Here is a 26,776-nt window from a genome sequence, read left to right on the forward strand (position 1 = left end):
TAAAATATCAACATAGACATAACGCAGACCTACATTTCTGTTAAGGGCAAAAGTTTCATGATAGATCACCTCAATATTGTTTAGATACTGTTTAGATACTGTGGTACTACTTCATCAGTTATATGCAAGTTAAGTGTAGTCCATATGAATATCTGAAGTGCCTCTTTCTGCTCTGATAGTTTGGGACTCTGCTGAATCATTTATTTATGAACTGAAAAAAGGAACAAGTAGAAAACCAACAAATATTAGAGGAGAGACAGTTAGATCAATCAGGATCAGAGAGACAGCAAGAACTCAAGAAGTCTAGAAGGTAAATGAATAGGAAAGCACAGTACCAGAAAATAAAATAAAATTGGATAAATGCAGGGAAGTGGAAAGTATAAACATTATAATGGGGTTTACAGGATTCATACAGTTTATTATGATGATGATTTGTCATATGAGGATGTGATCACAAAAGTCAAGCCAATAGGACAGATAAAACAGAATAATGACAACAATACAGAGAATATTTAAGTATAGTTATATGAAGCTGAGAAATAGTCTCATTTAGGATACGCTTTGTATTTCTGGTCACTCTAGCTGAAAACTGAAATTGCAAAATTATGAGGGACTAAAAAAGACAAGCAAGGAAGATGAAGAAAACTCACAAGAAAAGAGATTAAGGAGGCTGGGATCATTTATCTTAGGAGAAGTGTAGGAGGGAAAATATAAAAAGGTATCTAAGTGAACATTTAAAGACAAAGGATACTTAAAGTCATAACACATGGAGGTTAAACTGATTGTAATTCTATAGGAACAACATTTCTGACTGACAGTTTGTATTTACATTTATGTAAGTTTTAAATTAATCTTCTCCTATTAGAAAAAAATTATCCTGAGTTCCTCTACTCCATTTCAACTCCATGGGTTTTCTGATGCTCAAACTTCCTAACTGTGGACATATCCCCAAAAGCCTTTGCTGTTTTGCAAAGATAAAGGGCAAACAATTACCAGTATTCATTACCTGAGAAGCAAGCCAATTGCCCAGTAGGAAGAAATTTGCTGTCCAACTGCTGGCCGGTATGATTATGGACATCAGGAATTTGACACCCTGCTCCCTGCGAGCTGCACAGCACAAGGAAAAATGGGTATTTTGAGCCATACCTCAAACGTGCGTGACTGGCGTCACGCATAGATGGCTTCTGCGTAACTGTCCTCTGCCCTTCCTTTCCAGAACTTTCAGGTTAACTGAGTAGCAAGTCTTTGGTAACCTGCCAAATGGCCTTCAAACCCCCAGGTGTTTTTTCACTGAAAATTCTAGTAAGTTTGTTTCTTCTTTTTATCCAGAAGCTGCTTTCAGTTACGAGATGAATCTCTAGTATTTCCTGTTCCGCATGCAACGCATTTTGTTAGGGATATTTAGCACACTATGAAGGGCAGGACAGAGGGACACAACCGCCGGGGTGGGGGGGCCGCTCAGTCCTTGCCGACCCTGCCCAGCCCCACCTGAGGCCCCCACCTGCCCCTGCGCCCAGGAGCCGCGCCTCGGCTCAGCCTGGGGCTGTCAGTCCCGGCCAAAGCTGTCACGGGGCAGGGGAGACCGGCAACTCCGGCGAAGCTGAAGCAAGCTCCCGGGCCAAGGGCAGGGAAAGGAGAAGGCCCTAAAGCGGGCCAGTGACAGACTAGGGACCTCGCCTAAGCCTGGCAGGCGCGGGAGCCCGCCCCGCCGCGCATGCGCGCCGCGCCGCAGCTGCCCTGGCTTCCCGCCGCCAGTAGCCGGCGCTCTCCCTTCCGCTCCGCTCCCATCACGCGGCCGCAGCCGGAGGCGTGGGCCGGGTCGCGCAGGGACGCGGCGGTCCCGGCAGCGGGCGAGGGGTTTTTTTCTCCTCTTCCCTTCCCAGCCTTGCCCCTAGCTCGCCGGGGGGCGCTGGCGGAGCCGGCCTCCAGCGCTGAGGTGCCCCTCGCTGCCCTCCGTGATGTGGAAGCTCGTGCCCGCCGCAGGAAAAGGTGAGGGAGCGCCACACCCCGCCGTCGCTCGGGCGGACTGGGCCCGGGCACCGCGGGCCCCTGGCCCTGCCCTGCCCCGCCCCAGCCTGCGCCTGCGCGGATCCCTGGGGCGGGGGCCGGCGCCGGCCCGCGGCCCGCGGAGGCCCGTGAGTGCCTGCGGCGGGTGAGGCTGGAACCGGCCGGTCCGGCCGTTACCTTCCGATGCCGAGGTGTGCCGGGGCCAGGAGCTGTAGTTTCGGCTTCCTCTGGGGTCTCCAGGCGGGCTTGCTTGCCCGTGCTTCTCGGGCAAAGCTGCGTTGGTCCGGTGTGGACAAGTGGTGACTGAAGGCCTCGTCGCTCTGGGTGCTCGTCCACGGCTGAGCCCCCGTTCTTCCCTTGAGCCCTGAGCACTGCAGACCACAGCTCCTCTTAAATTTAATAGGCCTTTTTGCTTTGATGTTTTATACATCTGGGATGTCTTCGGGTGCTGTTGCAGCCAGTGAAGCAGGTCGCAGAGTGCTGCTTTAAAATACCTGAAGAATTGAGCTTAGATGCAGAAGTCAACCTTGGGAGTCTCTCCTTTCAGAAAAGATGTCTAATTATTATATTGATGCTTTGAGGATCAAGTGTTGAATTCAGGACATCACGTTGTTTCTTGGATGCACAGTTTTGAAACTGAACTGTCACTGTACCTTTCTTCATCAGTTTCCTTATCTATAGGAGCTTTGCTACATTGATAACGGGTATCATAATATATAAATTTCTTCTTGACTTACATGTTTTCTTTTCTATATACAGGCAGTCCTATCACAACTGCATCTGCTCTTTATTTCCTAAATCATTGGGAATGAGTTTTGGATGTTTGGTTTATCTCCTAGTGGCAACAGTACCTAATCCTATTGAAATGAACTGAGTTATCTCTAACTGCCTGGAAAACTCTTGAGCAAGAGCCAAAACACTGGTGTTACGTTGTATTCAGGACAATTGTTTCTGCGCAGTTCATATTTGGAAAGTTATTTGCCCAGCGTTGATAACTAGAATTTAATCTGTAATCATTCATTTTCATTGAGAAATACTTCTGGTTTTGTTGACCAGTAGGTAACACACACTTTTTCGATGTAGTCAAGCCATTCACTGAAAAGCCACCACATGGTCTAGATGATAGATATAAAGAATGAGCTAAAGCATAGGTCAGAGACTGAACTTACTAAGTATCAGTTTGATTTACATTGTAGATCTTCTGACACTCATTAGGAGGACGTTTTCCTCTGAACCTCTTAATAAGTTTTGTAAGTAAATTATGTACCCTTAAAACTTGTGTTTTGGAAAAAGCTATCTTACATAGTAATCTTCTTTTTCTTCTATATGTAACACTTCAAGAAGTAATACAAGAGAAAAGTTAAGAAGCAAGGTATTAGTAAAAATATATTGTCCTTGAAAAAGGTGTGCTGCCACTTTTGGAACTGCTTTGTTTATCATAAAATGTATTCTTTTATAATGGACACAGCAAGGAAGAAAGAGATTTTGTCTATAAACTAAATGCATAATTCTAGTCAGCCTAATAAATAATGCATGACAAAGCTGAGTTTCAGATATACTGCAAACTTCTGAATGTTTCCTAGGTGCTTTGAGTGTTTTGGAGTTTTTTGTAAATTTATATTTTTCTGTCTCTTGTTTATTTTCAGGAGAGCCATATCGGCTTTTAAGTGGTACAGAATATGTTGTTGGACGCAAAAACTGTGCAATTTTAATTCAGGATGATCAGTCCATCAGTCGAAGTCATGCAGTTCTTACAGTAAGTCGTCCTGAAACAATCCCTGTAAGTAGCCAGCATTTTACTGTATTATCAATACACTATGTGGATAATTCAGTCTGCTATGACCGTACATACTCTCATTTTGCTCTCACTGGTGTTTTATGCCTGGAGTAGAACCATTGATCACCTGTCTTTTCTTACTCTTGACTTTTTTTTTTCTTGTCTGGGTTGCTTGCCTGTGTTGAGAAATATAGTGGCATAATTCTACTGGTCCAAGCTCCTATTTGAGCATTCCTTTTATCCTAGGGTGAAGATTCACTAGGAATTTGTATTAAAATAATCATAGCAGGAAATTGATGCCATTAAATTTCATTACATAGACAAGTTTTAGGTCTTGGTTCTCGAAAGTGCTTCAGTTGTCTTACTGCAGTCTTAGTTTGTGTTTCATTCCATATCATTAATTCTGTATTTGCTTAAGGGACTGAAAATAAAAGTGTCCTAAGGAGAATTAGCAAGGAGCAATTCACCATCACTTACGCGTTGCAATGTTTACTGACGTTTTGAAGCCAGTTAGCAGGAATTTCATTTACGTACCTGTACGTAGAGTTTGAAATGAAATACAAAAATGTATTTGTCCTTTTAATACTGCAAATAGTGTATAACTACATGGCAAAACTTCATAAAAAACAGGCTGACAGTGTTCTCATTGGCTTGTGAACCATTTGGGAAACATAACAGTGTCTAACCTCTTCTCAAGACATGTTGGTGTCACCATGCCCTGCAGTTTGTGGAAGACTAGCAGTGCTTGTGGAAGGAAGTGAGGGAAAGTGACTTGGGCACCTGTGCCAGGGCTGAATGGTAGGTAAGAGCATCAATAATAAATCAGAGCCTTGCTAAATTGCACTAGCAGAGGCTTTGGGCCAGTGAATGATTGCCTTGCACAGCCTCCAAAAAGACTGAGTGTAAGAAGCACAAAAGTTTTGAAGGCAAAAATATGTATGTTTTCTCTCATTCCTTCACAGTGAAAATCAGAAGATGAATAACTACATGTAGTCAGCCTCATTGTCTAAAGTCTTTGTTTAGGATGGTATTTTGTGGGCTTTTTATTATTTATCTACTGCTTTGATCCATAATGGTAGTAACCTGTTTCTGAAAAACTATGATGGCTTATTTGTGTTTATTTTCAGAGCCAGTCTCTCTCAGTCCCTGTATTAACAGTAACAGATACATCTAAGTATGGTACCTTTGTTAATGGATCAAAACTCAATGGCACTTCAGTGTCTTTGCAGTCTGGTGACAGAATCAACTTTGGAGTCTTTGAGAGCAAGTTTAGGTAAGTGCTTTGATTATAAAATAACAGGTAGAAAATCGCAGTTTTGGAAAAGAGTATTTTTGCACATCGTACAACTTGGCAAGCGATACAGCAATGATGAGTTTTTTAGAAAGCAAAGGAGATGAGTAGTATTTTTTCCTGTGTTCCATACCTGCTTCTGCAACAGTTTTCCATTCCATATTTTTATAAGATAATTTATTTTGGCACTAAGTGATTAAAATTGTTCATAGTAAAGCATTGGCATTTTAGAAGATGTTGTATCATGTACAGTGAATGTTTTCAGGTTATCTTAGGCAAAGAACAAAGTCCTAAAACATAAATGGTTCTAAAGAAGGGAGGGAAGTTTAGGGTAGGGAGAGAGCTTGTCTGAGCCCTTGTTAGCTGTTGATAATATAGCGAGAAAAGAACTGAGCTAGCTGGAGGATGCTTTGTGCAGCACTAGCCATTGAATGCTTGGTGCTGTGATGTATGCCTGCATTCTCATCAGTGAATCCAACTTGCTAATTTTTCAAATTTAACAGGGTAGTCAGTGCTGTCTGTTTGAGTATATGAAGCTCTCCCTGAAGTAAAGTGGCAGGTAAATAGAAGAAATTCTAATTACCATTAAAATGAACATTAAAGCAACCAGAAGTTGGCTTTGTTCCTTAAAATTTGACTCTGTTTTGTTACTGCAGCTGGTATTATTTGATAGAAAAAACGCCATTCTCGTCCACTTATTACAATAAATTATTTCTGATATTTTAGATAAACATACCTGAAATGTGGTATAGGAATCATGCTGTGAGACCAGATACATCATGACTGTTGTACCAGAAAGATTATTTAAATTTCTTTCTGCTTTGTATACTAAACCAAATCAAATCATGGAATTTGATACACTGTAATTCCATATGGAAGATGTACAAATATAAATAGGCTTGTGGCCAAGTGTAATGGCAGTGTTTTGAAAAAAAGTTACTTGAGCTTGCATTCTACGATGCTTACATTTTTTAAATACTAGTCTGTTTGTGGACTGTTCTGTTGAGTGTATTTTTGCCTTTGGAAGCACGTGCTCAGTTTCTTCTGATATTCCCTGACTTTGCAGTATTCTTGAAGCACTAATTCTATGTGATGTCTGTGAAAGACCTAAAAGTCCTTAGAAATATTTCAGACGTCAAGTCAAAATGTTGTTAATTTTTCTGAATAAAAATCAATATTTACTTTCTTCAGGAAATTTTAAAGCACAGTCTTTGATCCAGGTAAGAGTTATGTGTCTTCTCCCCTCAGATTTCCCTGAGACACAAACAAGACGGTTAAGTCAGCTCTGTTCATCGTAACAATTGGCTGAAGTAACTAAAGCAATTCTCTTTTACTTGTTCTTTTCAGAGTAGAGTACGAACCTTTGGTTGTCTGCTCCTCATGTTTAGATGTTGCTCAGAAAACTGCTTTAAATCAAGCCATCCAGCAGCTTGGAGGCCTTATAGTGAATGAATGGACAAAAGAGTGTACTCACCTTGTCATGGTATCAGTAAAAGTTACTGTTAAGGTATGTTGAGCTTTTGCATATTGATGGTGTCACTTTGTGGTTTTCCCACAAATGCAAGTTAAATTATAGACCTATTCAAGGTTTTCCTCTACAAAGCAATGAAGTCAACTCTTCCAAGTTCAGAAAGAGATGTGTGTTGATGGGAGGTTGGAGGGAAAGAAAATGAAAAAAGCCAGTTTTGAAGACCGTTACTGATTTTCATCAGTTGCCTTGTATATTTTCCTAACTATGGTCAAGACAGCAATTAAAAGCCAGGCTGTTAGAAGCAAAACTATCCTGGTTTTCAGTAGCAAAATCCAGTATTGTTCTATTTGTTTGTGTGACGTTTTCCACGTCTAAGATCTTAAAAATCTAATGTCAGTTGAACCATATTGTAGCTGAACCTTTTCCAAACAGTAAATATATATTTTCTGTCTTTTCAGACTATATGTGCTTTGATTTGTGGTCGACCAATTATAAAACCAGAGTTTTTTGTTGAATTAATCAAAGCTATTCAGTCCAGGCAACAGCTGCCAAATTATGAAAGGTAAGTATGTTTTCAGTGTCACAGAATTAAATTTATGGGATTTAATTATAAAATAACTACACATTTATCTGATGATATTTGACAGAATATGTGAATTACAGTAACTTTATTTGTGGAGGAATGCTTAATATGACACACATTTTAATATTTAGGCAATTTGTTTGCTCTCATCCCTAGAGTTATAAAATGAGCCCTTGGAATTGACTATATGCTTAGAGATGTTACTAGCTCTTAAATAAGAACTTGTTTTGTTGATATGTTTGAAGCAACATTTAAACTCTTTTGGGAGTTGATACATTAAAATAAAATTGTATTTTTATAAAAGAAATTATATCAAATATATTTTGTTACGTAGACGTATTTTCCCAGTATGCAGTTAGTTACTGAGTTTACTGTAAACTTTGGTCAAAACAGAGTTAGCCTGACCATTGAATTCTCTGAAATAGCAGGGGTTTTTAATTATCTGGTAGGAGATAAAGTGAAACTGCTGTGCATTGGTCTTCACTATGTGAGAATAAAATAATCATTGTTTTCATGGTCAAATTAACTTGAAAAGGGAATTCTTACTTTGGAATAAATAAGTACTGTAGAATAGCCTTTTCAGTTATTTTACGCTTTTCTACGTGGGGAAAATAATTCCATTACTGTATGAGAGAATTTCATCTGAGCCTGTATTGCTACTATTTTTACCTTGAAAAGGGAGACCGTTGTTTTTTGTTTGGGGTTTTTTTATGAACACGTGATTTATATATGGTGGAGATTTCTCACCTATATTTTTAAAAGGTAAACTGCATGGGTACTTGTGTTTTTATCGCTTCTACTCTTTGTATGCTTTGGAAGATACTGTGAAATGAAATACATAACGAATGGAAATAGTAAGAATACTTGGCATTTGAAAAAGAACGTGTTGAACATTTAATGTCAGTTAACAGGGAGAAAAATTTGTGAAATTACTTTAAATGCATTCAGGGCATTATGATTTTTCTGGATGTGTTGTTTTAAGCAGGTGAATGCTGGACACCAGACATTTGAGTTGGGGGAAGTAAGTGGTGAAGAAGAGAAGTCACTTTGATGCTTTTACATATGTATGGATATACATACATACATTATGTGTTAGGACATAGCAATTTAATCTATTTTCTTTAGTGGGTCTGATGATAGCCATTGGTAGAATGGTTTGAAGAACAGGGGGGGAAAAAGGGCAGCTAAATAAACCTTGGTGGTGCACATATGGTAATGGAAGCAAAGCTGCAGAGGATCCACAGTAAGCTGCACTTGCTACATCTTAAAATATATTTCACAGAATGTGACAGTACCTTGTTACAACAATACAGATGCCAATCTGGAGCAATTGGTAGTAAATACTCTTTAGTTTCTAGATGCTGTTTTACATTTGCAGGGGTTTATGTAATATGTCAAATCAGTCATCTGTGAGTGGTTTAAAGCTTATTTGGTCTTCAGTTTCAGAAGAAAGGGGGAAACTTAATGAATTGTAACTTTTTCTTCTACTTACACTTCTACATTGTTTTGTAAGGGCATGAGAAAACTAAACAAGCTATTTGGAGTCCTTTCTGAAATATTGGACATAAGGTTTTCTGGCAGATTTATTTTTTTTATTACAGGTAGTACAAGGCATGAAAAGCTAGCAGTCGGTTGTGAAATCTGAAATTTGCTTGGTCTAATGTTACCTAGCTGTAAGACTGCTGTTACCGTCTCTTACACTAACAAGCTGACAGACGTTTGGGCTCTTGAAACGAGGTGCATGTTGTCCATTCCTTTAATAGAGAAGTGACAGTATAATTGAGCTGTTAAGTGTTCCCTAAAATAGAATCGGATGGATATGTTTCCCTTTTTTTAACATTTTTGTGAACTTTTGAGACCCTCAGAGGAATTGAGTTCACTAAATGTGATTGACACTAGCAGTATATCCATTATTTAGCTTTCACAGAGAGAGTTCGGCATCAAGCAAAATGAGACAGCTGGTATAATACGCAGATCTATTTTTAAAATAATTACAGTATCTTAAATAGGTGATATTTTTAAGATGAAGCTTGTGGGAAGATACTGAAAAATTACTTAGCAACTGTTTGCATTCAGTTTTCAAAAATGCTTCTTACTTTCACAGGAACCTCTACATTGTGCACTGTAGCTAGAGCTGACCTGAGGTGGTACATCCACAAGACACTAAACAACCTGGATATGAAATAAGTTTGGGTATGAAATAAGAAAGGCATGTTGATGTGTTAGTACAGGGTGACACTGTTAATTAATTAGATCTACTGTAGATCTGATTAAAAAAAAAATCGTAGGGAAGTAAAATCTTAAAGTTAAAATAAATTATTTCTTTTTGTTTATACTAAGACTTCATAGAATTGCAAACCTGCAGTTCACATAATGAATGTGGCTTCTTACTTGAAGCTTTTTATGCAAGGAAGAAAAATAACTGAAGACTTCACTAATAGTTGCATAAGTGCAGCCCTATTTTAAGTAACATGTTTTATTACAGCAGTCCAGTGTAAATAGTGCAGGGCTTTGAAAAAGAAGGAAAGTAACTGAGCCTTTAACAGAAATCTATCAAGAATCAAAATCTATTTATGGAAAGATTCAAGACTGTATAAGGTCTTTTCTGGATAATGGTGTTACTGTTCAAAGCTTATGGGAAGAGACTACAAGGAGCGCTTCAGAATCATAAAATGGAAGAAGATTATGTTGCCTTTGAGCTTACATCAGGATTGGGTAGGAGTTTCAAAGGAAGATCAAAGGTTTCTTTGAGGATGAAATGATCAGTTGAAGGTTCCTGATGAAATTAAAAAATGTAGATTTGAAACGTATTTCTAGAGAAACTATAGTCCAGTTCTGAAGTAATGGAAACTGTCGTTTCTCCCTTTCTACTCATCCTTTGGTTTTTAAAAATAACTTTGTCCCCTGTATTTATCTTAGGTTAGTAACTGTCTCTGTGGGGCTCAGTATCAGAAGTCTTTTGGCTTGGTAACTAAAATCTGAGTTGCCCTATTTCTTAAAATTAGTAGAATTTATAATATTTATTTCAACTTCAGTGGAATGGTATTTTTGTAAACAGACTTGAACAGGTTGCTGAAACTTATCAAGTACTCATTTTTTTGAAACCTGATGGGTTTATGCTGGTTAATTTCCATTGCATACATAAAACTTCAGGAACTGATTGTGAAGAACACAAAAGAACAAAGATTATTTAAAATTAACTGTAACTGTATAGTACGTTTTAGACTATCATAATTGAATTATATATTTGGATGCAGTAGGAAATGTACATCCTTATCTTTGTGTTCAGTTGTAAGTATGTGAATACTTGAAGTGTCTGAAGAATGTTTGTATGTTTACAGATGGTGAAATTACCTATGTAATAAATGCATTTTTTTCAGAAACTTCAATATGTCAGCATTTCATGGAGTATGTTTCTTGATTAGAATCTGCTAATCTTTGCATAAATGAAGAAAAAAATAATTAAAAAGCATATCCATGTGTATGTATGTATATATGTAATGTATTGGGCTGTTAAATCAGATTTTGGGAGTGTGTTTCAGCATCTTTTTCTTCCTGCGTAGTAGTATGAGAAGGATGTATAATCTGCAGTCAAAATAAAGATAGGTAGTTCTTTGTTCAGCCAGAGTACATACATAAACTGCTGTTTAGGTACAGACATAGTATAGCACAGTTGAAATCAACCTATAGTTTCCCTCCTTTCTAGCATGTGCTTTCACCTTGCTCTGTCGGAACTGCTGTAGTAGTGAATATGTGGCTCGAAGATCCTGTAAATACTATTCTGAAATTATCAGTTAGATGCTTGTCTTAACTCTAGAGGCTTTTTATGACGTGGCCATGCTCTCATTAACTAGAGCTGGCATCACAAGCCATCACAAAAATTAGAGCTTCAGGATACAGTTTCACTTCTATCTTATCTGTACCCCAGCTGAACTCTTGCTCACTTTTCTTGTATTGGACAAAACAATTGAGAATCTGCAGGGTGAATCAGTTCAGTTCTCTAGCCCACCAGCAAGAAAAGTGTACTTATTTGCTGTCATCTAGTGTGGTGGTACACAATTTCTTGATCCACTAGAAGAGAAGGAGGGGTGATTGTCCCCACCTGAAGGGTAGAGGAAGCAAGATGGCTAACTTTGTGTGGAGTTTGACTATTAGCTAGAGCAAGTATAGAATGAGATTGAAGACTCATTTGTCGGTATTGTTAGTGGAGAATGTAGATATGTGTCCAGCAGATGCTTAGAGTGAATAGGTTGAATACATTCCTAAAAGTGTTGTGCTCTTAGTTACTGAGGTTGAAACTCTTGATCTTAGCTTAGATATTGAGAAATTAGAGGCTCTGTTTCTTCTTAACACTCTCTTGAAAAAATATTTATATAAATAGTTTTAAGAGAGCAATACAGTATTTTAACTTCAGAGCTTTACTCTAAACCAGAAAGGACTATGACTCAGTACTGATAGGTAAATCTCAATTTTGTAACTTTAATTTTCTGTTCTTGCAGCTTTTATCCTCCAGTTGATGAGCCTTCCATTGGTACTGAAAAACTGGATTTATCTGAGCATCATGAAAGGAAAAAAATATTCACTGGAAAAACTTTTGTATTTCTAACTGCCAAGCAGGTAATTAGGCTTTACATTGCAAAAATGTTGCAGGGGTACGTAAGCACGGATTCTGTTCCCTGTGAATTCGTACTCATTCTGGGTTCATCAGGAAAGAAGCATTTCTGTGTGTTTATCTTCTTACGATACGATGGCCTAAGCAAGATGAAATACAGGGGGAGAAACAGAACACATCACATCTGCATTAGTGGATCAGTGATAAGCATTATGCTGACAGTTTGTTATGCTGATACTTCTAAACTGACTGTATTTTAAGATTTTTTTTATTTTTTTTTAATTTGCATTCTCTTTTTAGCACAAGAAACTGGGTCCAGCAGTTATTCTTGGAGGAGGGGAAGCAAAATTGATGACGGAGGAAAGAAAAGAAACATCTTTACTGGTTTCTCCTGAAGTTTGTGTTGTTGATGCAGGGTTGACAAACTCTCAAATCCCAGGATCTGACTCCATCAGAAACTGGACTGATTCTATTCTGACTGTCTTGCAAAGGTGCAGCATTGTTCTCTTGTAATGCGGTATGGTAATTTCAGAATTTCTGCAGAGAATTGGTCATGGTGTTTGCATACATATTTAAGCAGTAGAATGCTTATAAAGAGGCTATTTTCGTCATTTCTCTAAGTATTTAGCATAGTAACTAAAATTTCTTAAAGCAGGAAAGAAAGGGATTGGCAGTTCTGTGGGGATTTGGTGGGGTTTTTCTTTGGGTGGGTGTGGTTTGGGTTTTTTTGTTGTGTTTTTTTTTTTTTTCTGAAGGATCCAATTCAGTGTAATGAAGCTGCTTTGAAATTACAGACAGCAAGTGTTTTTTCTTCTACTATTTAAAAGAAGTTGCAAATTAGTATATTCTAAGAATGGAAAATAGATCATCTATGATTTTCCAGTAAATATACGTATTTATTTAATGGAAAACAGGTGAGATGGCACTTTGAGGTCATGTGGTTCATTGCCATCTAGTTATTTGCATACGTTTTGAAGAGCAGCTTCTGTTTGATAAAAATCAGTTTTTGTTTGGATGGTGGGTTTTTTTGTTTCAGAAGGCAGATTGCATATTTTTATAGATGTCAGGATTTTCATGATGCTAAACAATTAAAACAATGAAAGAAAACAAAATCCCAGCCCTTCACCTAATACTTAAACCTAGTTCCTCTGAATTTTCCTGCTAAACAGAGAAAACTGTATTCAAGCTCTTATGGCTGTAGTACAGAAGAGGGGTGGGGGTGTGTGTGCGCGCCTTACTGACTTGTAAGAAGTGTTCAAATCTTTCAAGTCACTTTCCATTCACACACATTTTTTTAATCAGAGGTAGTGCACAGTTGGTTGAACACCAAGAAATCAGGTAGGGAGAGATGCATTGGCCATATTACTGGGACTATACAATGGCTAAAGCAGTAGGAAACATGGAAGTTCATATGTATGGAACATGGGTATAATGATGAATAATTATGCTGACTTACTGTGTTGTGAAAAATTGTAGTCTAGACTGGTGTTTTTTGGAAGGACCGGAACATTTTGTACTTTGTCATATCTGTGCCCATTCCTCTATTCACCTTTGAATCTGTATTGAGAAACATTTTTTATTTTTTCGTCTTTATTTTATTTGTATATTAACAGCAAGGATCTCAGGGCTATTCCCGAAGCAGAAATTGGATTGGCAGTTATCTTCATGTCTACGGAAAAATATTGCAACCCTCAAAAGCAGCCTGGTAACAAAGGTAATTGGAAGAAGGGTAGTAATAAGTTAACAGCATTAAAGAGGCAGTGTTTCTTTTTGTACAGGGGCATCAATGGCTAATGTTCAAGTTCTTTTGTTTTGCAAGACCACTAAAATAGAATGACACTGTATGAAAAATGTATACAAGTCTGAAGAGCTAATTGTTTTTAATGGTCTTGCAGTAAACTGCAATGAAAATTATATGACTGTTAGATGTAAATAAAAAAGTAGCAGATCTAAAATTAGCATGAAGATCAATGTACTATGTGTCTGCTTTTTAAAGGAAACGTAATTTAAAATAATCTTCTGAAGTTTGCATTTTTAGTGGCTAAAGTAATAGTTTGGGGGTGGACATTTCAAGTCTCAACTTGAAACTTAACTTGTATTTGCTAATACAATAGTAATAAAAATATTTTGAGAGACAGAGTTTTTGTTTGTCTAATTCTCTTTTCATGCTTCTTCCAAAATTGTCAGTCTATATTTTGTTTCTATAAAATTTTCAGAGTTATATGTATAATTCTAGGGTCTATTATGTTCTACAAAGTGTTGTATTAGGTAGCAAATCCTACAATTTTTAAAAAAATTAAAAACCCCATAAATTTGTCTTTACATATAGGAACATTACTTATTCAAAAATGTGTTTTGAAGAGAGAAAGATACACATGCAGTACTAGCAGAGGTCTTAAAAATATTTTGGTTGACTGGTATTCTTACATGATTAACTTGTATGTGATCTGTTGTTTATTCAGTTTAGAAAACAATACAAAATAATTTGGTTCTCAGATTAAATTTAAAGATACTGACCCTGCAGGCAACTGGATAAATCAGAAATGCTGATTCTTGTTTCCAGTCTGGATGATTCAATTAGATAAAAATTAAATTGTCTCATTGAATTGTATAAAAGGACTGTATATCAGGCTTTTAAAGGTAGCTATGTTTACAGTTTGTTTGCTGAGAGGGAACAAATGCTGTTGTTTGGGAGTTACAAAAAACTTTCGTGTGTGTTGTGAATCAAAGGGATTGTTAACAAGACTTCTTCCTCTAATCTTGTCTCAGAACAATGAATAACAACATACATAACATGGTAGTTGCTCAAGGAGGAGACCTAGGTGTCTTTATAGGTTATTCCTATCTAGGTTACAGTGGTAGGAAAAAATGAATGAATGAATGAATGTATAAAGAAGGGGTTATCTGAAAGGATAACGCTGTCATCGTATTCTCAATTTGAATGAGATGCAGGATGAATGTAAAGGGCTGAGATATGAGTAGTAATTAAAAAAAGTATCTAGAAGCACGATGAGGCGTATGTTAAAATAACAAATGTTAGTATCCATTGACTTGGAGAAGACATAAGTATATGAAGACAAGGACAAGTGAAAGGGCAGACAATATAAAAGATGTTGTGTATGCTGTTCTTTCTGTTTTACAGAGAAATAATGTGAGTAACTAAATAGAGAGCAGCAAATGATATTTTAAGCCAATCCCCTGACTATGGGGATTATGAAAAATTGGCTGTAGAAGACATTTATTCTAAGGTTTTTTGATAGCAAATATTGGTTCTGTATTAATAGAAATAATCCCCAATATAATAATCACATTAGAGATAATCATAAAGCAGTAAATGTAAGGAATTTTGTGTTCTGACAGTTTTGCATAAAATGTAATTAATAATTCATACAATATATATTATGTCCATATTAATATATGATTTCCCATTGTTCTTAATTTTTATTTAAGCAAAATTCCATTACTTAATTTAGTGGAATATTTAACTAAAACTGAGTCCCAGAATATGATATTTTAGAACTGTTTCTTTCAGATTTTTTTAATTATTAAATCTGCTTATTTTTTTGATTAAAATTGCATTAAGACCATTTTACAGAAATTTCACCTGATCAGTTACCGATGTGTGATAACACATGCAAAGAAACACAGATTTGATATTAACCTTTTAATTCTTCTCTTGTGTTGATCTTGCAGCTGTAACTAAGAGTAGTCCTGCATCAGCTATTGTAGGGCGAGCCATTTCTCAGAGTTTGGCTGTGGATGAAACTGTAATGCCAACTGCTGCAGATAACAGCACAGTATATGTAGCTGATACAGAAATAGAAGAGCAGACATGGTAAAGTATTAATGGAAATAGCTTTATTTGCGAGTATTAGCTTAGAAACTATCTTTTGTGGCAGAGGAACTGTGTCATTGCCATGGACAAAGATATACAGTGTTTGAAATGGTACTTACTAAGTTGCTGTCACTTGTCTGCAGTGAGATAATTTCTGCTTTTGAGGGGTAGATTATAGAAAACATCACATAGGACTTATAACTCTTTCAGATACAAATGTGCTGCATATTTGATTTGACTGTCTTAACTATTAAAAATTTTCAAGCCATTTCACAGTTACAAAAATACATTTGTCGTAGTGGAATTTACAATTTGTTTTTAGCACACCTACATTGTTTATAAGTATGTTCAAAGTACAGGTACAGCTTTTTTAAAAAGTGGTATTCTACAGTGTATCTCTGTGGTAATTTCTTGTGTGTTCACTTAATGTTTTTTCTTTCTATTATAGTATGGAGATAGAGAACACTCCCCAGATGGACAGAAGAGGGAAAATGGCTTTCCAGGATATAACCACTGTAAAGAAAAACCCTAGCACAAGTGGCAATGTAAATGCAGGAACATCAATATCTAGAGTGAACAGAATGTCTGGGTTTAGTCAAAAAAGTCATGCTGTCTCACCATCTAAAATTTCAGAAGCTGGTAAACCTAGTGAGTGCGCTTCACGTCACCAGTCTAACTCAATTACAAATTACTTCCAGGTAGCTAGAAAAAGGTATGTTGAAATGTTCTTGATATGACTTCCCTTACTGTTATGTTGGTGCTGTTTCTGGAAAATAATTTTAACTCAAGGGGTGTACATTTAATTCAAAACATACTTAAAAAGGTAATTTTTAGATCACCTTCCTAGAACGGCAAGTTTTTTCTCAAGGGTGCTTAACGTTCAAATTTCACAGCGCAGTCACTAAAACCCCAGGAAGCTGTTATGTTGCAGATGCAGCTAGTCAAATCACAAAAGCATTTTTTAACATATTTCTTTTGTAATTACTTTCTGGCTAAGGGAAAGAGATGAAGAAGAAGAAAAAACCTCTATACCCAAACTAGCAAAACTGGAGGAAAGGTCATCGCCTGTTTCCAAATGCACCGAACCCACAGCTTCATCAGTGCAGAACAGTGAAGCAGAACAGCATCAAAAGGAAAATAACATCCTGGACCCAAACCCAAATTTTGCATTAGAAGATATGGGTATAAAGCTTATGAGGGAAAGTGGTAAACTAGTAAGTGATAAAACAGACACTAAAATTACTTCTAGTGAAAAGCATGCGCCAAAGAAGAGAAAGAAGTTAGATGATTTATCTGAAGATACAGAGGCTCTAGAAATTGTGTTTGGAAGCAGAGACCTAGACTGGGAAGATCAAATGGTAGATCATGACCAGGAAGCTCAAGGAAATACACGCAAAAAAAGATGTTCAGAAGCCAAAGGAAGCCAGATTCAAGAAGTAAATGTAAAGCAGAGAGAGGAGAATAAAATATTGGTAAGTTATATTCTTCTCGTGTGCCTGATCTTGAAATTTACAGCTGTGTTAGAAGGATGCAGATAGCTTCTTTAAGGATGAGGCTGCCTGCATACAGAAAGTGGCTTTGTAAAGTTTGTTTGCTTCAACCTCTCAAATCACTCTAAAAATTGATATGATGTATCTATTACATGTGAACATTGCAGTGTTACACCTATCTAAACATTTTTTTCATTCTTCAGGACATTGTTTCGTTGTGAATTGAAAGCTGCTTGTATTCTGAAAGTTTTTCTCTCTTTTTGCTTGAAGTACTGTAGGTAGAACAGCGGAATATATCCCTGGTCCAAGAAAAACTTCTCATATTGTATGTCGTTGTGTTAATTATAATGTTGATATTTATACTAAAATAATACTATCTTTATGTAATGAATTTTCTGAAGAAACCTTTAGTTGACGTCTTCTGTTGAATACCACAATAGTGTTCAATGTTTTTCAGGTCAGAATCTCTAGATGTCATGTGAAAGATTATTACAATTCCTGTATAAGGCAAATCAAATCACTAATGTCCTCTTAAAAAAAAAAACCCTAAACAAAAAAACCCCAACAAAAAAGCAACCCACAGCTTGTGATTAGTTTTCTTGATTATTTCTCTTGGTTTTGTTTTTGAGAATAAGGCAATTTTCTAAGAGAAATAAAGAAAACAATGGATTTTGAGTTAACAGTAGCCACTTCATTGGAAAAAAACAAAAGCAGGTCTGTAGAGGAAAACTATGTTGAGAGCTCTAGCAAAGTAGACTATTAATAGTGAAGAGAAGGAACAGGATTAATTTTTGTTTATTTAAAAATATATATATATTAAAGCTTACTGTCCAGTCAATTCTTATACAGTGTAGGCACTGTTTAAATGCTGTAATAATAAAGTTTGAATGTATGATGGAGTAACTGGAATTTGCAAGATCCCTTGGATCAGATGAGAATTAGTAATTGTCTGTGCATCCTTAGCTCAGACCAGCTTAACACTCTTCTGTTGATACTTTACTGGAGCTTGCTTCTGACAAAGTGCAAATTTTGAACTCCATTATAATGCTTTTTTTCTTTGTGTTAGTAACAGGGAAGTTTTAAAAGACAAGTAAGTCTTGTAATTGTAGAGAATCTTTGTTTCTTGCTCTTTATACTATCAGAGAGGAGGTACTTTCTATGAGGTCTAACTGTACTGAGATACTAAAATGGCTGCTTGGAATAGTCTTTCAAATTTTGTCATGGCTTGGGAAATTTTGTTAGTCTAACTTCTTGTCAGGATCATGAAAACAAATTCTTATATAAAACTAAATTGTTATTTTATCAGATGATCACTTAGAAGACTTTTTGTGAGCAGAAATCTTTAATAGTTTAATAATGACCTATTTTATTAATGTAAATTTTATTTCCAGTGGGATAGGAAGGAGATTTCATGATAAAGCTCCACAAGCATATTTATGTTACCTATTTTCTTTTAAGTACAGATGCACCTTGTGTATCTGGCAAAATGGAGAATGTGAGTAATTGACTCAAAATCTACAGGGTGCATAAAGCTGATCTGATTTTTTTTTTTTTTTTTCCCCAACCATTGAAAATAATTTATTAAAGGCAAATATAGTTTTAAACTATGGGAGGAAAGCAACGTGCACAATACTTTCCTATCCTAGTAACGAAATGTCCATTCTGCACACATGCACACGTATATGAAATTGAAAATGCTACTTTTTATATTTAAAAGCTTTTACAGTATTTTCCAGAACCTGGCAGGATTTTGAAGATTGTACACATGGACAAAACTTGCTACTGGTATAAGAAAAAAAAAAAAAAGTGAGAAAATAATGGTGATTTTTTTTAACAGAAAAAAACCCAACAATTGTTACAGTGTACATAAAATCACATAAATTTAAAAGTACAGTGCAGTTTCTGTCTAAATACTTCTATTGATTTGAAAATGCTTATTCCACTGTAAAGAGCAGAAAACAATTTTATGTAATTAAATTTGCATTTAATTTCAGTGTTACATTTTAAATAATTTTTAAACAAATAGAAAGAAGATGAACTTGGATCAGTTCTAACTTCAGAAATGAAAAGTGAGATCAAGCAAGAGTCGCCATTCTTGGTAAGAAACCAGTTAATTGTAAGCTTGAACAGCAAACTTTGAAATAGGATCCACAAATACTATGTTCTTAAAAGCAGAATTTTGATGCATTTTCTTAATGCTTCTCAGAGTAAAGGAGGTTCTGAAGATTGTATTTGTTAAAATAATCACGTGTAAATTTGAATAGTACAGTCCAACTTGCTGACTGTGAAAAGACGGAACTGTAGTTCATCTGCATGCTTTTGTAATGGCATTTGGATGGATACTTAAGATAATTAAACTACAGAAACCTAATGTAACTGTATTAACCCTTCAATGCGATTAATACTTGTACTGATATTTTCATTAGGTTACTGCTTAAAGACCAGACACGTAATCTCCTTGTCTGCTCTAAGGAGATCACAACTAGGATGGAAGAGATGGACCATTGAGAAAATAGATGTAACATACACTGATTAACAGTAAATAGCATGCTAACTTTGTTATAGGCGAGGTGAGGGAAGGAAGGGGGGGAGAAATTCTGGGAATGGTAGTGAAGCAGAGGAAAAGGAGATGAGGCTAAATGAAACTGAAATGGAAAGATTCTGAAGAGATTAAGGAGAATGTAGCCAGTCAACAAGGGGCGGGATAAAACCTTTTCACAATCGTATAGGAAAGAGTCCAAGAAGAGGGAACACTGTGCAGGTGTACCAAAGTGCAGGGTCAGCTCAGATTAAGGGACTTTTAATTTATACTTTGCTATAAAACAACCGTACTCCATGTGGCCTGGAGCTGTCCATGAAGAAAGTTTAATGTTCCTCGTGAACTTGTCATGCACATAGACTTCCTTTTTAATCCACATAGGTCTAGTCTCAAGCAACAAAGTATGCATGCAAACTTTCTGACACATGAGCATTCTCGTGTACAAGAAAAAGTTGCTTCATTGATCAGATCCAGCTTACAGCTGTAAAATTAACCTAAATGGTAAATCTGTAGGCTAGAATTGAGCTGAAGATGCTCAACTTTGTCTTCCTTGGAGTTAACTGGAGTTTCTATTAGAGTAAGCATGCTTGATTAAATTAGTTCTGGTAAGAGGCAAGGTGGAGGAGAGGAGAGAAGTAATTCTTAAATATTAGCTATACTGAAAAAAAAAATTTACTTGAAGTTTCATCTTGAAGTAAAATCCTAGTGAAATGAGGTACACTGACTTAATTGTTATTACTGCAGTTCTTAAATGATCCTGTCTTTTCAACAGATGTAAATACCAGCTCTATTGGTAGTGGAGGCCGAGAAGTATGTCCATCTTCTTGGCTTCTAGCACTGCTTCTGCTTCCCCTCTCCCTTTCGTAATCCTAACTTTTGACTTGGCTGTGCTCATGATAATTTCTTTCTCCGAAGTTTATGCTGTTATATATACTGTATGTCTGTTTACACTTGAAGTGCTCCTTCCTTTTTCTTCCACATAAGAACCACAACAAACTTCAAGGTGACTCCAGCAATCTTCCTAGCAGACTTCTGTTGACTGAGTTTAGATCGTTGGTTGTCAGCCATCCAAGACCGAACAGTCAGCTTACTGGAAATACCAGCTCCGGGGGAAAGAAAAATTTCAAAATGTTCAAAAAGGTTAGTGTGTATTTGAAATGGTCACAAGATGGCACTGTTTAAAAATACTAAAAAATACTGCCTTAAGATTGTAGAAATATGTTATGAATTATTTTTTTAAATTGATAGTAACTACAGAAAGAAACAATTTAAATGCCATAATATACTGTTAACAAATATTTTGCTAATTGACTAAAGAAGTACCAGGCTGACAAAGGCTTACCTCGTGCTAGGTTATTTAGATGCTTGTACTTTCTATTCCAAGCTGTTACTTGGAATAAGTCGTTAAGTGAGCCTACCATAACTTCCAGTTGTATCTCCAAAAGCTAGCAATTTGACTTCTCCAAAGACCTATGTATAAAGCATATGCTGATTCAGAATCTTGCATTTTATCTAGTATCTTAAAAAGTAAAATAATTGCTGAGGATAATTGCTGAGGGTCCTGAGGATAATTTCAAGAAGATTCTTAGTGTTCAGTGTAAAAATACCACTTCAGCTTATATTAAAAAGATACATATATGGTGTAAGATTACTAGAAATGTATTTCAGTAAAATATTATGTAGAGAATGCGAGTCACATAATGCAACTTCCAGCTTTCTGGGAGTATACTCTCACTTTTAGATAACATTTAAAATTTCTGGCAGTATTTTCTTTTCCACTGTTTTGTAATAGATTCTTATGCATTCTGATGATAAAATAGATTCTATCAATAAAAATCTGTTTATAGTGTTTTCAAACTCCATTTAAAGTACTGTTGGATTTATTTAGCATATGTAACTTCTCAGCTTTTTTTTTTGTTTGTTTCCTTTGGTAAAAGGAGGAAGTTAATAGCTTTCTGTAAATGTTTTTTTCACTTCAATCTCTTTTAAATATGAACTCTGATAAATGTTATTCAAAGAAAGCCTGACTGACTTTCTTCTGTGATATCTGAGTAGACTTTTCTGAATTTGTTAAAACAGACCTTTTACTTGCAGTGTGCTTGCCTTGTATTGTAATTGTAGGAATTTATTGTCTGATAGGTAGCTTATCTAGGGGCAGGACAACTTCCATACATTATTGGAGGATCAGATTTGATTGCTCACCATGCTAAAAAGAATTCAGAATTAGAAGACTGGTTAAGGCAAGAAATGGAGGTAAGGAATTCTTTCTCAAAGACGAGCAAACAGAAACTTGATTCATGTAAGTGGTCATACCAACCTGCGGTCATTTCTGAGATACTTCAGCATTTTATTTTTAAAATAAAACCTCAGCCAATTACCTGTCCACACATGCTCAGAGGAACATACACATTAGGGAAGTTACTGGAATTCAGAGGTCAGTGGTAAGGCTCTTCTTTTTTTTTGCTGATTATTTGCATTCATTTCACATACAACATTCATGTAATCAGAAACTGATTTAAAAAAAATCAATAACCTAAAACAGAATGATGTTTTTTTAATAAGCAAAAGAAGCATTATGGACATTTGTGACTTCTAAAAATGTGACAGAGAACTCGGAAGAACTTCTGTGTGGTAATCTGTGTTCAAATTGTTATGCGGTACAATTGATATTCTACCTTGAACAGAACAGAAAATACCTGAGTAAAATTCTGTTGCAGTAGACTGAAGAGAGAGAGTAAAAATAAATTCAGGTTTTTTTCTATTATAAAAATCTTCACCTTTGTATGTAAAAGTTCTAAAAAATATTATATTTTATCATAGCCATTCTCTAGCACTTTCATTTTCCAGTAATTTCTTTAAAAATACATGCTAATGAGCCATATTCTGTTTCCACAGCCTGATCGAGATCCTGTTACATCAACGTTTTTTGATTATCTCTTTCTTTTTTTTTTTTTTGTCCCTTGGTATAGATAATGCAAATTAAAATTCCCTTTACACACTAATAATCAGATAAAAATGTCCCCATTTCTATAATGATGCTTAAAAACAAAAAACATATTTCTGACCAAAATTGATATCTTGCACAAATTAATCTATTCTGTTGGTTGGTAGCAGTAGCCAAACTTGAGTAGTGCAATATGTTACCTAGTGTGAATATGCACTGAATGGAGAACTTAAAGAAAACTTATTTCTTTGGGGAAAAACTGTGTTAGTGCAGGAATATATTATTCTTCTGTATTGTTTATTAGCTTCACCCTTAACATCAAATATTGAATAAACTTACTTTCTCAGGAACAGAACCGACATGCAAGAGAAGAATCGCTTGCTGATGATCTCTTTAGGTAAGAGTTTTATGTTTGGACTTAAAAAATGTGTATAACTTGCATCACATCTTTTTTTTTTTTTGACAAATTCCAATTTTGTAGAAAGACTTCTTTGACATTCTTTTGAAAATTCCATGTATTCCCATGTATGGAATATACCCCAAATGACTCATCAACTTCTCTCAAATTTTTTTATGCCTTAAACTTTCAATTTAGTTCAGACGTGCGACAATTTTTAATAAGAACATTCTCAAACAAAAATATTGCTATTTCCTGTTTCATATGCACAAGCTTGATTGTTCACAAAGGCTGGAAGAGATTCTGCAGTCAGGCTTTGTGCCATTAGTGGTTGCTAGAGCCTAATGAAGTGTTTTGGTCTTACAGTTAAGTCAGTCATCTGAACTCCCAAGAAAAAGTGATGGGGTCTGCTACTTTTTCATTCTGGCCATAGCACTTGTTTGTCCCTGTGCTGAGTCACTTGAGGGAGGTAAAGCAACAGAGTACTAATTCCGTGAAAAAGTGATTGGCAGGACTGGTTTCTTTTTTTATCTTTGAAGTAATAATTCCCAGAATTTAAAACAAAAATTAAAAAAAAAAAAAAAGCTCAGTAAATCCTTCAGTGTAGCCCCTCTTTGTCCCTTATCTTTGAGACCTTAAGCTGCTTTCAAGCCCATTCACAATGAAAGAGCTTCTACCTTTTTTTGTTAGAATCTCCCTACCGTCTTTCCAGTTCTCAGACTGAGGACAGGAGGCATTTTCACACCAATCATTCTATGCTCCTGACAGTGTAGTAGAGTCATTAATTTCTGCCTCAAACAGTGCTTTTGTCACAGGAGTTTGGGAGATTTCTTTGGTAGGTCCAGGTTCACCTTGGCTGTTTGTCATTGCTTTTTGCCATAACTCGTTACATTTGCCTACAAACTATGGTCTGTTTCAGCAGTTTTCTTCAATAACCCTCACTTCATCTGTCTACCACTTCCCCTAATCTCTTTTTTGAAAGAGAGAATCATCCTATTCAGTTGGCTTCCTGTCCAGTTACTTTCAGCTGTAATCCTAATTTAATGATTTATAACCACGTTCTAATTAAAAGAAGTTCTAAGCCAAATTTGCCATTTTATCCAGTTTTTATATACAACCTTTAAATGTATGTCAATTATGAAGACATTTACAAAAACATGGTGCAGCTTGATTACTGTGCTGGAATATTAACTGGTCCAAAATATCTTGATTAATTTTAGCCTTTCAAAACACAGCAATGGAAACTTAGATAATTCGCATGCATTCATGCTTAGAAAAGTTTTTACCTCCACTCCAATTTATTTAGGATAGTTGTACTTAAAGAAGTTTTCACAGTCAAAAATATTAAAACACGCAATTTAATGTTCAGCAGTTTGTAACCTACTTCTAATTTTGTCCTTAATCCTGACTAAAGCTACTTGGCATAATGCTAACATTAACAGCTGCAATTTCCCATGAAAATTGCATTTGAAGATGTCATTAGAAAAAGTCATGCAGTGCTCCAAGGTAAAGATGAGCTGGAAAGAAGAGCTGTACCCTCAACTGCTGCTGTACATACTAAGATACAGGAGGAAGGGAAGGCGTATCATACTATCTACTAAGACTACAGATAAATGGATTATGTTCATTAATAGCCCTTTGTATCCTTCACTCCCTGTTCCCAGCAAGGTCTTTTGTTTCTTTGTGCATTCACTCGCAGTAGTGGAATCTCTGTAATCCTTTTTCCATTTCAGGCCACAGGCACTGTACAGTTTCCTTTCATTGATAATGTTGTTTGATTGCTTTCTGTCTGGAAAGCATCATCCAGGCTTCATTTAACATGGAAAATGGCTGGAGGTGAGGTGGGGGAGATTGCATAAAAAGATGTTCATGACTGTCAGTGTCAGCATCTCCATAGACAGTCATAGACAGGGTTGAAGCTGTTGGTGTCCTGATGGCAGGCTTCCATCATGTTTCATCCCCTTCTCCTATCTGCTATCTCCTGTCTTCCCTCCCTCTCCATCCCCACCCCACCCCCAAAATAGGATTTGGTGTCCAGGACATATTTAAATGTTAGAAGTGATGTGTTACAATGCTATAGCAATAAATTCAAAGAAATGCTTCGAGATTTAATATAAGGATCTCATTTTGTTTAGCAAAGATTTCATTATTTTCTTAGTTTTTATGTGAAGAAACAAGCAACCACTGTTTGACTTCTCACCTGCCATGTGTTTGACTAAGACTAAAAATTGTACATTTAGGTAGAAAAACGTGTATGGTGAAGAAGTATGTTTTTTGTCCAAATCACTATCAAAGAAACATGATACCGCATATCAACATGTGTTAAGAGTAATTCAGAAAATCTTACTTCATTAACAGCTTGTGTTGTTAATTAACAGTTAATAATAGAGCATTTCTTTCAAAGGGTACACATTTCATTTTTGCCAGAAGTCTAAGTTGTATAGCAACAGCAGTGACTTCTCATACCTTTCTAGTTATGTGGTGATGTAATTTGGCTCACAAATTGCCACGTTTTCCTGTCTAAGCAAAAAAAAAAGTCTTGATGAATGAGGACAGAATTAGTGGAAGTAAAACTGCCTGATCATTCAGTTGTGTCCATAAGTTATTCATGCATGAATACAAAACACATCAGAATTTCAAAGAAGTGATATGGGATTTTGGGAGATGAAGCACAAATGGACAGAAAGAGAAGGCCAAGGGATAGCGGTGTCAAGCAAAGGCAAACTAGAAGCATATTGCAGTAAATCAGGTAACTGTTCAGTATATACAGAAAGTAGATATAAATTAAAAATCAATCAGAAGCTATGTAAACGGGAAAGTAGGGCAAGGAACTGCTTTATGTGGGAGCAGGATGCACCAAAAGCATTTTGTCCAAGTGAGTTGTGGCCAAATGTACGTTGCTGTGAATATACAGTACCCCTTTCCCCTCCCTCGTTTTTGTTTGGTTTTGGGACATTAAAGGCTTGGGTTCATGCATCAGATTTAAAGATTTTATTTTTTTTTTATTGCAGATATGATCCTAATGTGAAAAGGAGAAGATAAATTGTGACCTGAATTTACAGTGATCCTCTAGCAAAATTTGCTTTCTGTTCCTTAGGTTTGCTAGTTACAGCAATATATACCTACGTATGACATCTTGAGCTGTCTGTTATTGTAAGACTTGTTTTTAAGTCTTGCTTTTAGTAAAGGAAAATAAAAGTTTCTTTCACTGCTTGGTACTTACAGATTGCACATTTTCAAGACCTTAACATTATTTGCTTCAGAGTAATGCTGAGTAAAATACCATAGATAATTACGATTTCATTTTAGGCTGTTTATTTCTAATGTTTGCTTGTCAGTACTATTTTGGGGAAAAAAGGAAATTAGCATCAGGCTTTTTTCTTTTCAGAAAGGCTTTGTTAATTAGATTTTTGTATATTGTCAATTTTGTCTTGAGGTGGAGGTTCTTGAAGACTTTGTAAATAAGTTAGACCAAACTTTAAATTTGTATCTGAGTAAACAAAGTATTTAATATTGATAAGGTCAAGCTTCTTCCTATTTTTGAAGTTGGTGACATCAAATTATCTGTAGCCAACCACCAATTTTGTGTGATGGCAGATTTGAAACAAATGTTTAAATTCTGAAATTCAGTGATTCTTGCCCTATTATGTCTTCAAATCTTCGATATTTGTTTGAACAGCCTACAGTTAGACTAGAAACACTCTTATAAACTCAGAAAAAGATACCAAAAAATTTTGCAGCAGCAACAAGCAGTTTAATTTTGGTTTCTGGGAAGAGAGAGGGAGGCAAGTGCAGTTTCTTTTTCTGCACATTTCCTTTCCTTTGCAGAT

The 26,776-nt window shown here is 36.1% G+C and overlaps 1 protein-coding gene across 2 annotated transcripts; it reads left to right on the forward strand.

Annotated features, from left to right (window-relative positions):
• The first annotated feature begins 1,922 nt into the window (after window positions 1–1,922).
• Window positions 1,923–26,241, forward strand: NBN (nibrin). 2 transcript variants are annotated; one of them, XM_059836247.1, is made up of 16 exons: window positions 1,923–1,989; window positions 3,654–3,787; window positions 4,912–5,057; window positions 6,423–6,582; window positions 7,005–7,108; window positions 11,629–11,746; window positions 12,042–12,232; window positions 13,355–13,455; window positions 15,435–15,576; window positions 16,025–16,288; window positions 16,574–17,048; window positions 19,093–19,164; window positions 20,590–20,745; window positions 21,745–21,858; window positions 22,897–22,946; window positions 25,958–26,241. In XM_059836247.1, exons 1-16 carry the CDS (start codon window positions 1,959–1,961, stop codon window positions 25,986–25,988), a joined length of 2,289 nt encoding a protein of 762 aa, XP_059692230.1. In that variant the 5' UTR covers window positions 1,923–1,958; the 3' UTR covers window positions 25,989–26,241. The 2 variants fall into 2 exon arrangements, with proteins under 2 accessions (XP_059692230.1, XP_059692231.1); XM_059836248.1 differs by having other exon boundaries at window positions 3,654–3,763.
• The last annotated feature ends 535 nt before the right edge of the window (window positions 26,242–26,776 follow it).

The sequence above is a fragment of the Gavia stellata genome, chromosome 3, assembly GCF_030936135.1.
Source record: "Gavia stellata isolate bGavSte3 chromosome 3, bGavSte3.hap2, whole genome shotgun sequence".
Taxonomy (NCBI): Eukaryota; Metazoa; Chordata; class Aves; order Gaviiformes; family Gaviidae; genus Gavia; species Gavia stellata.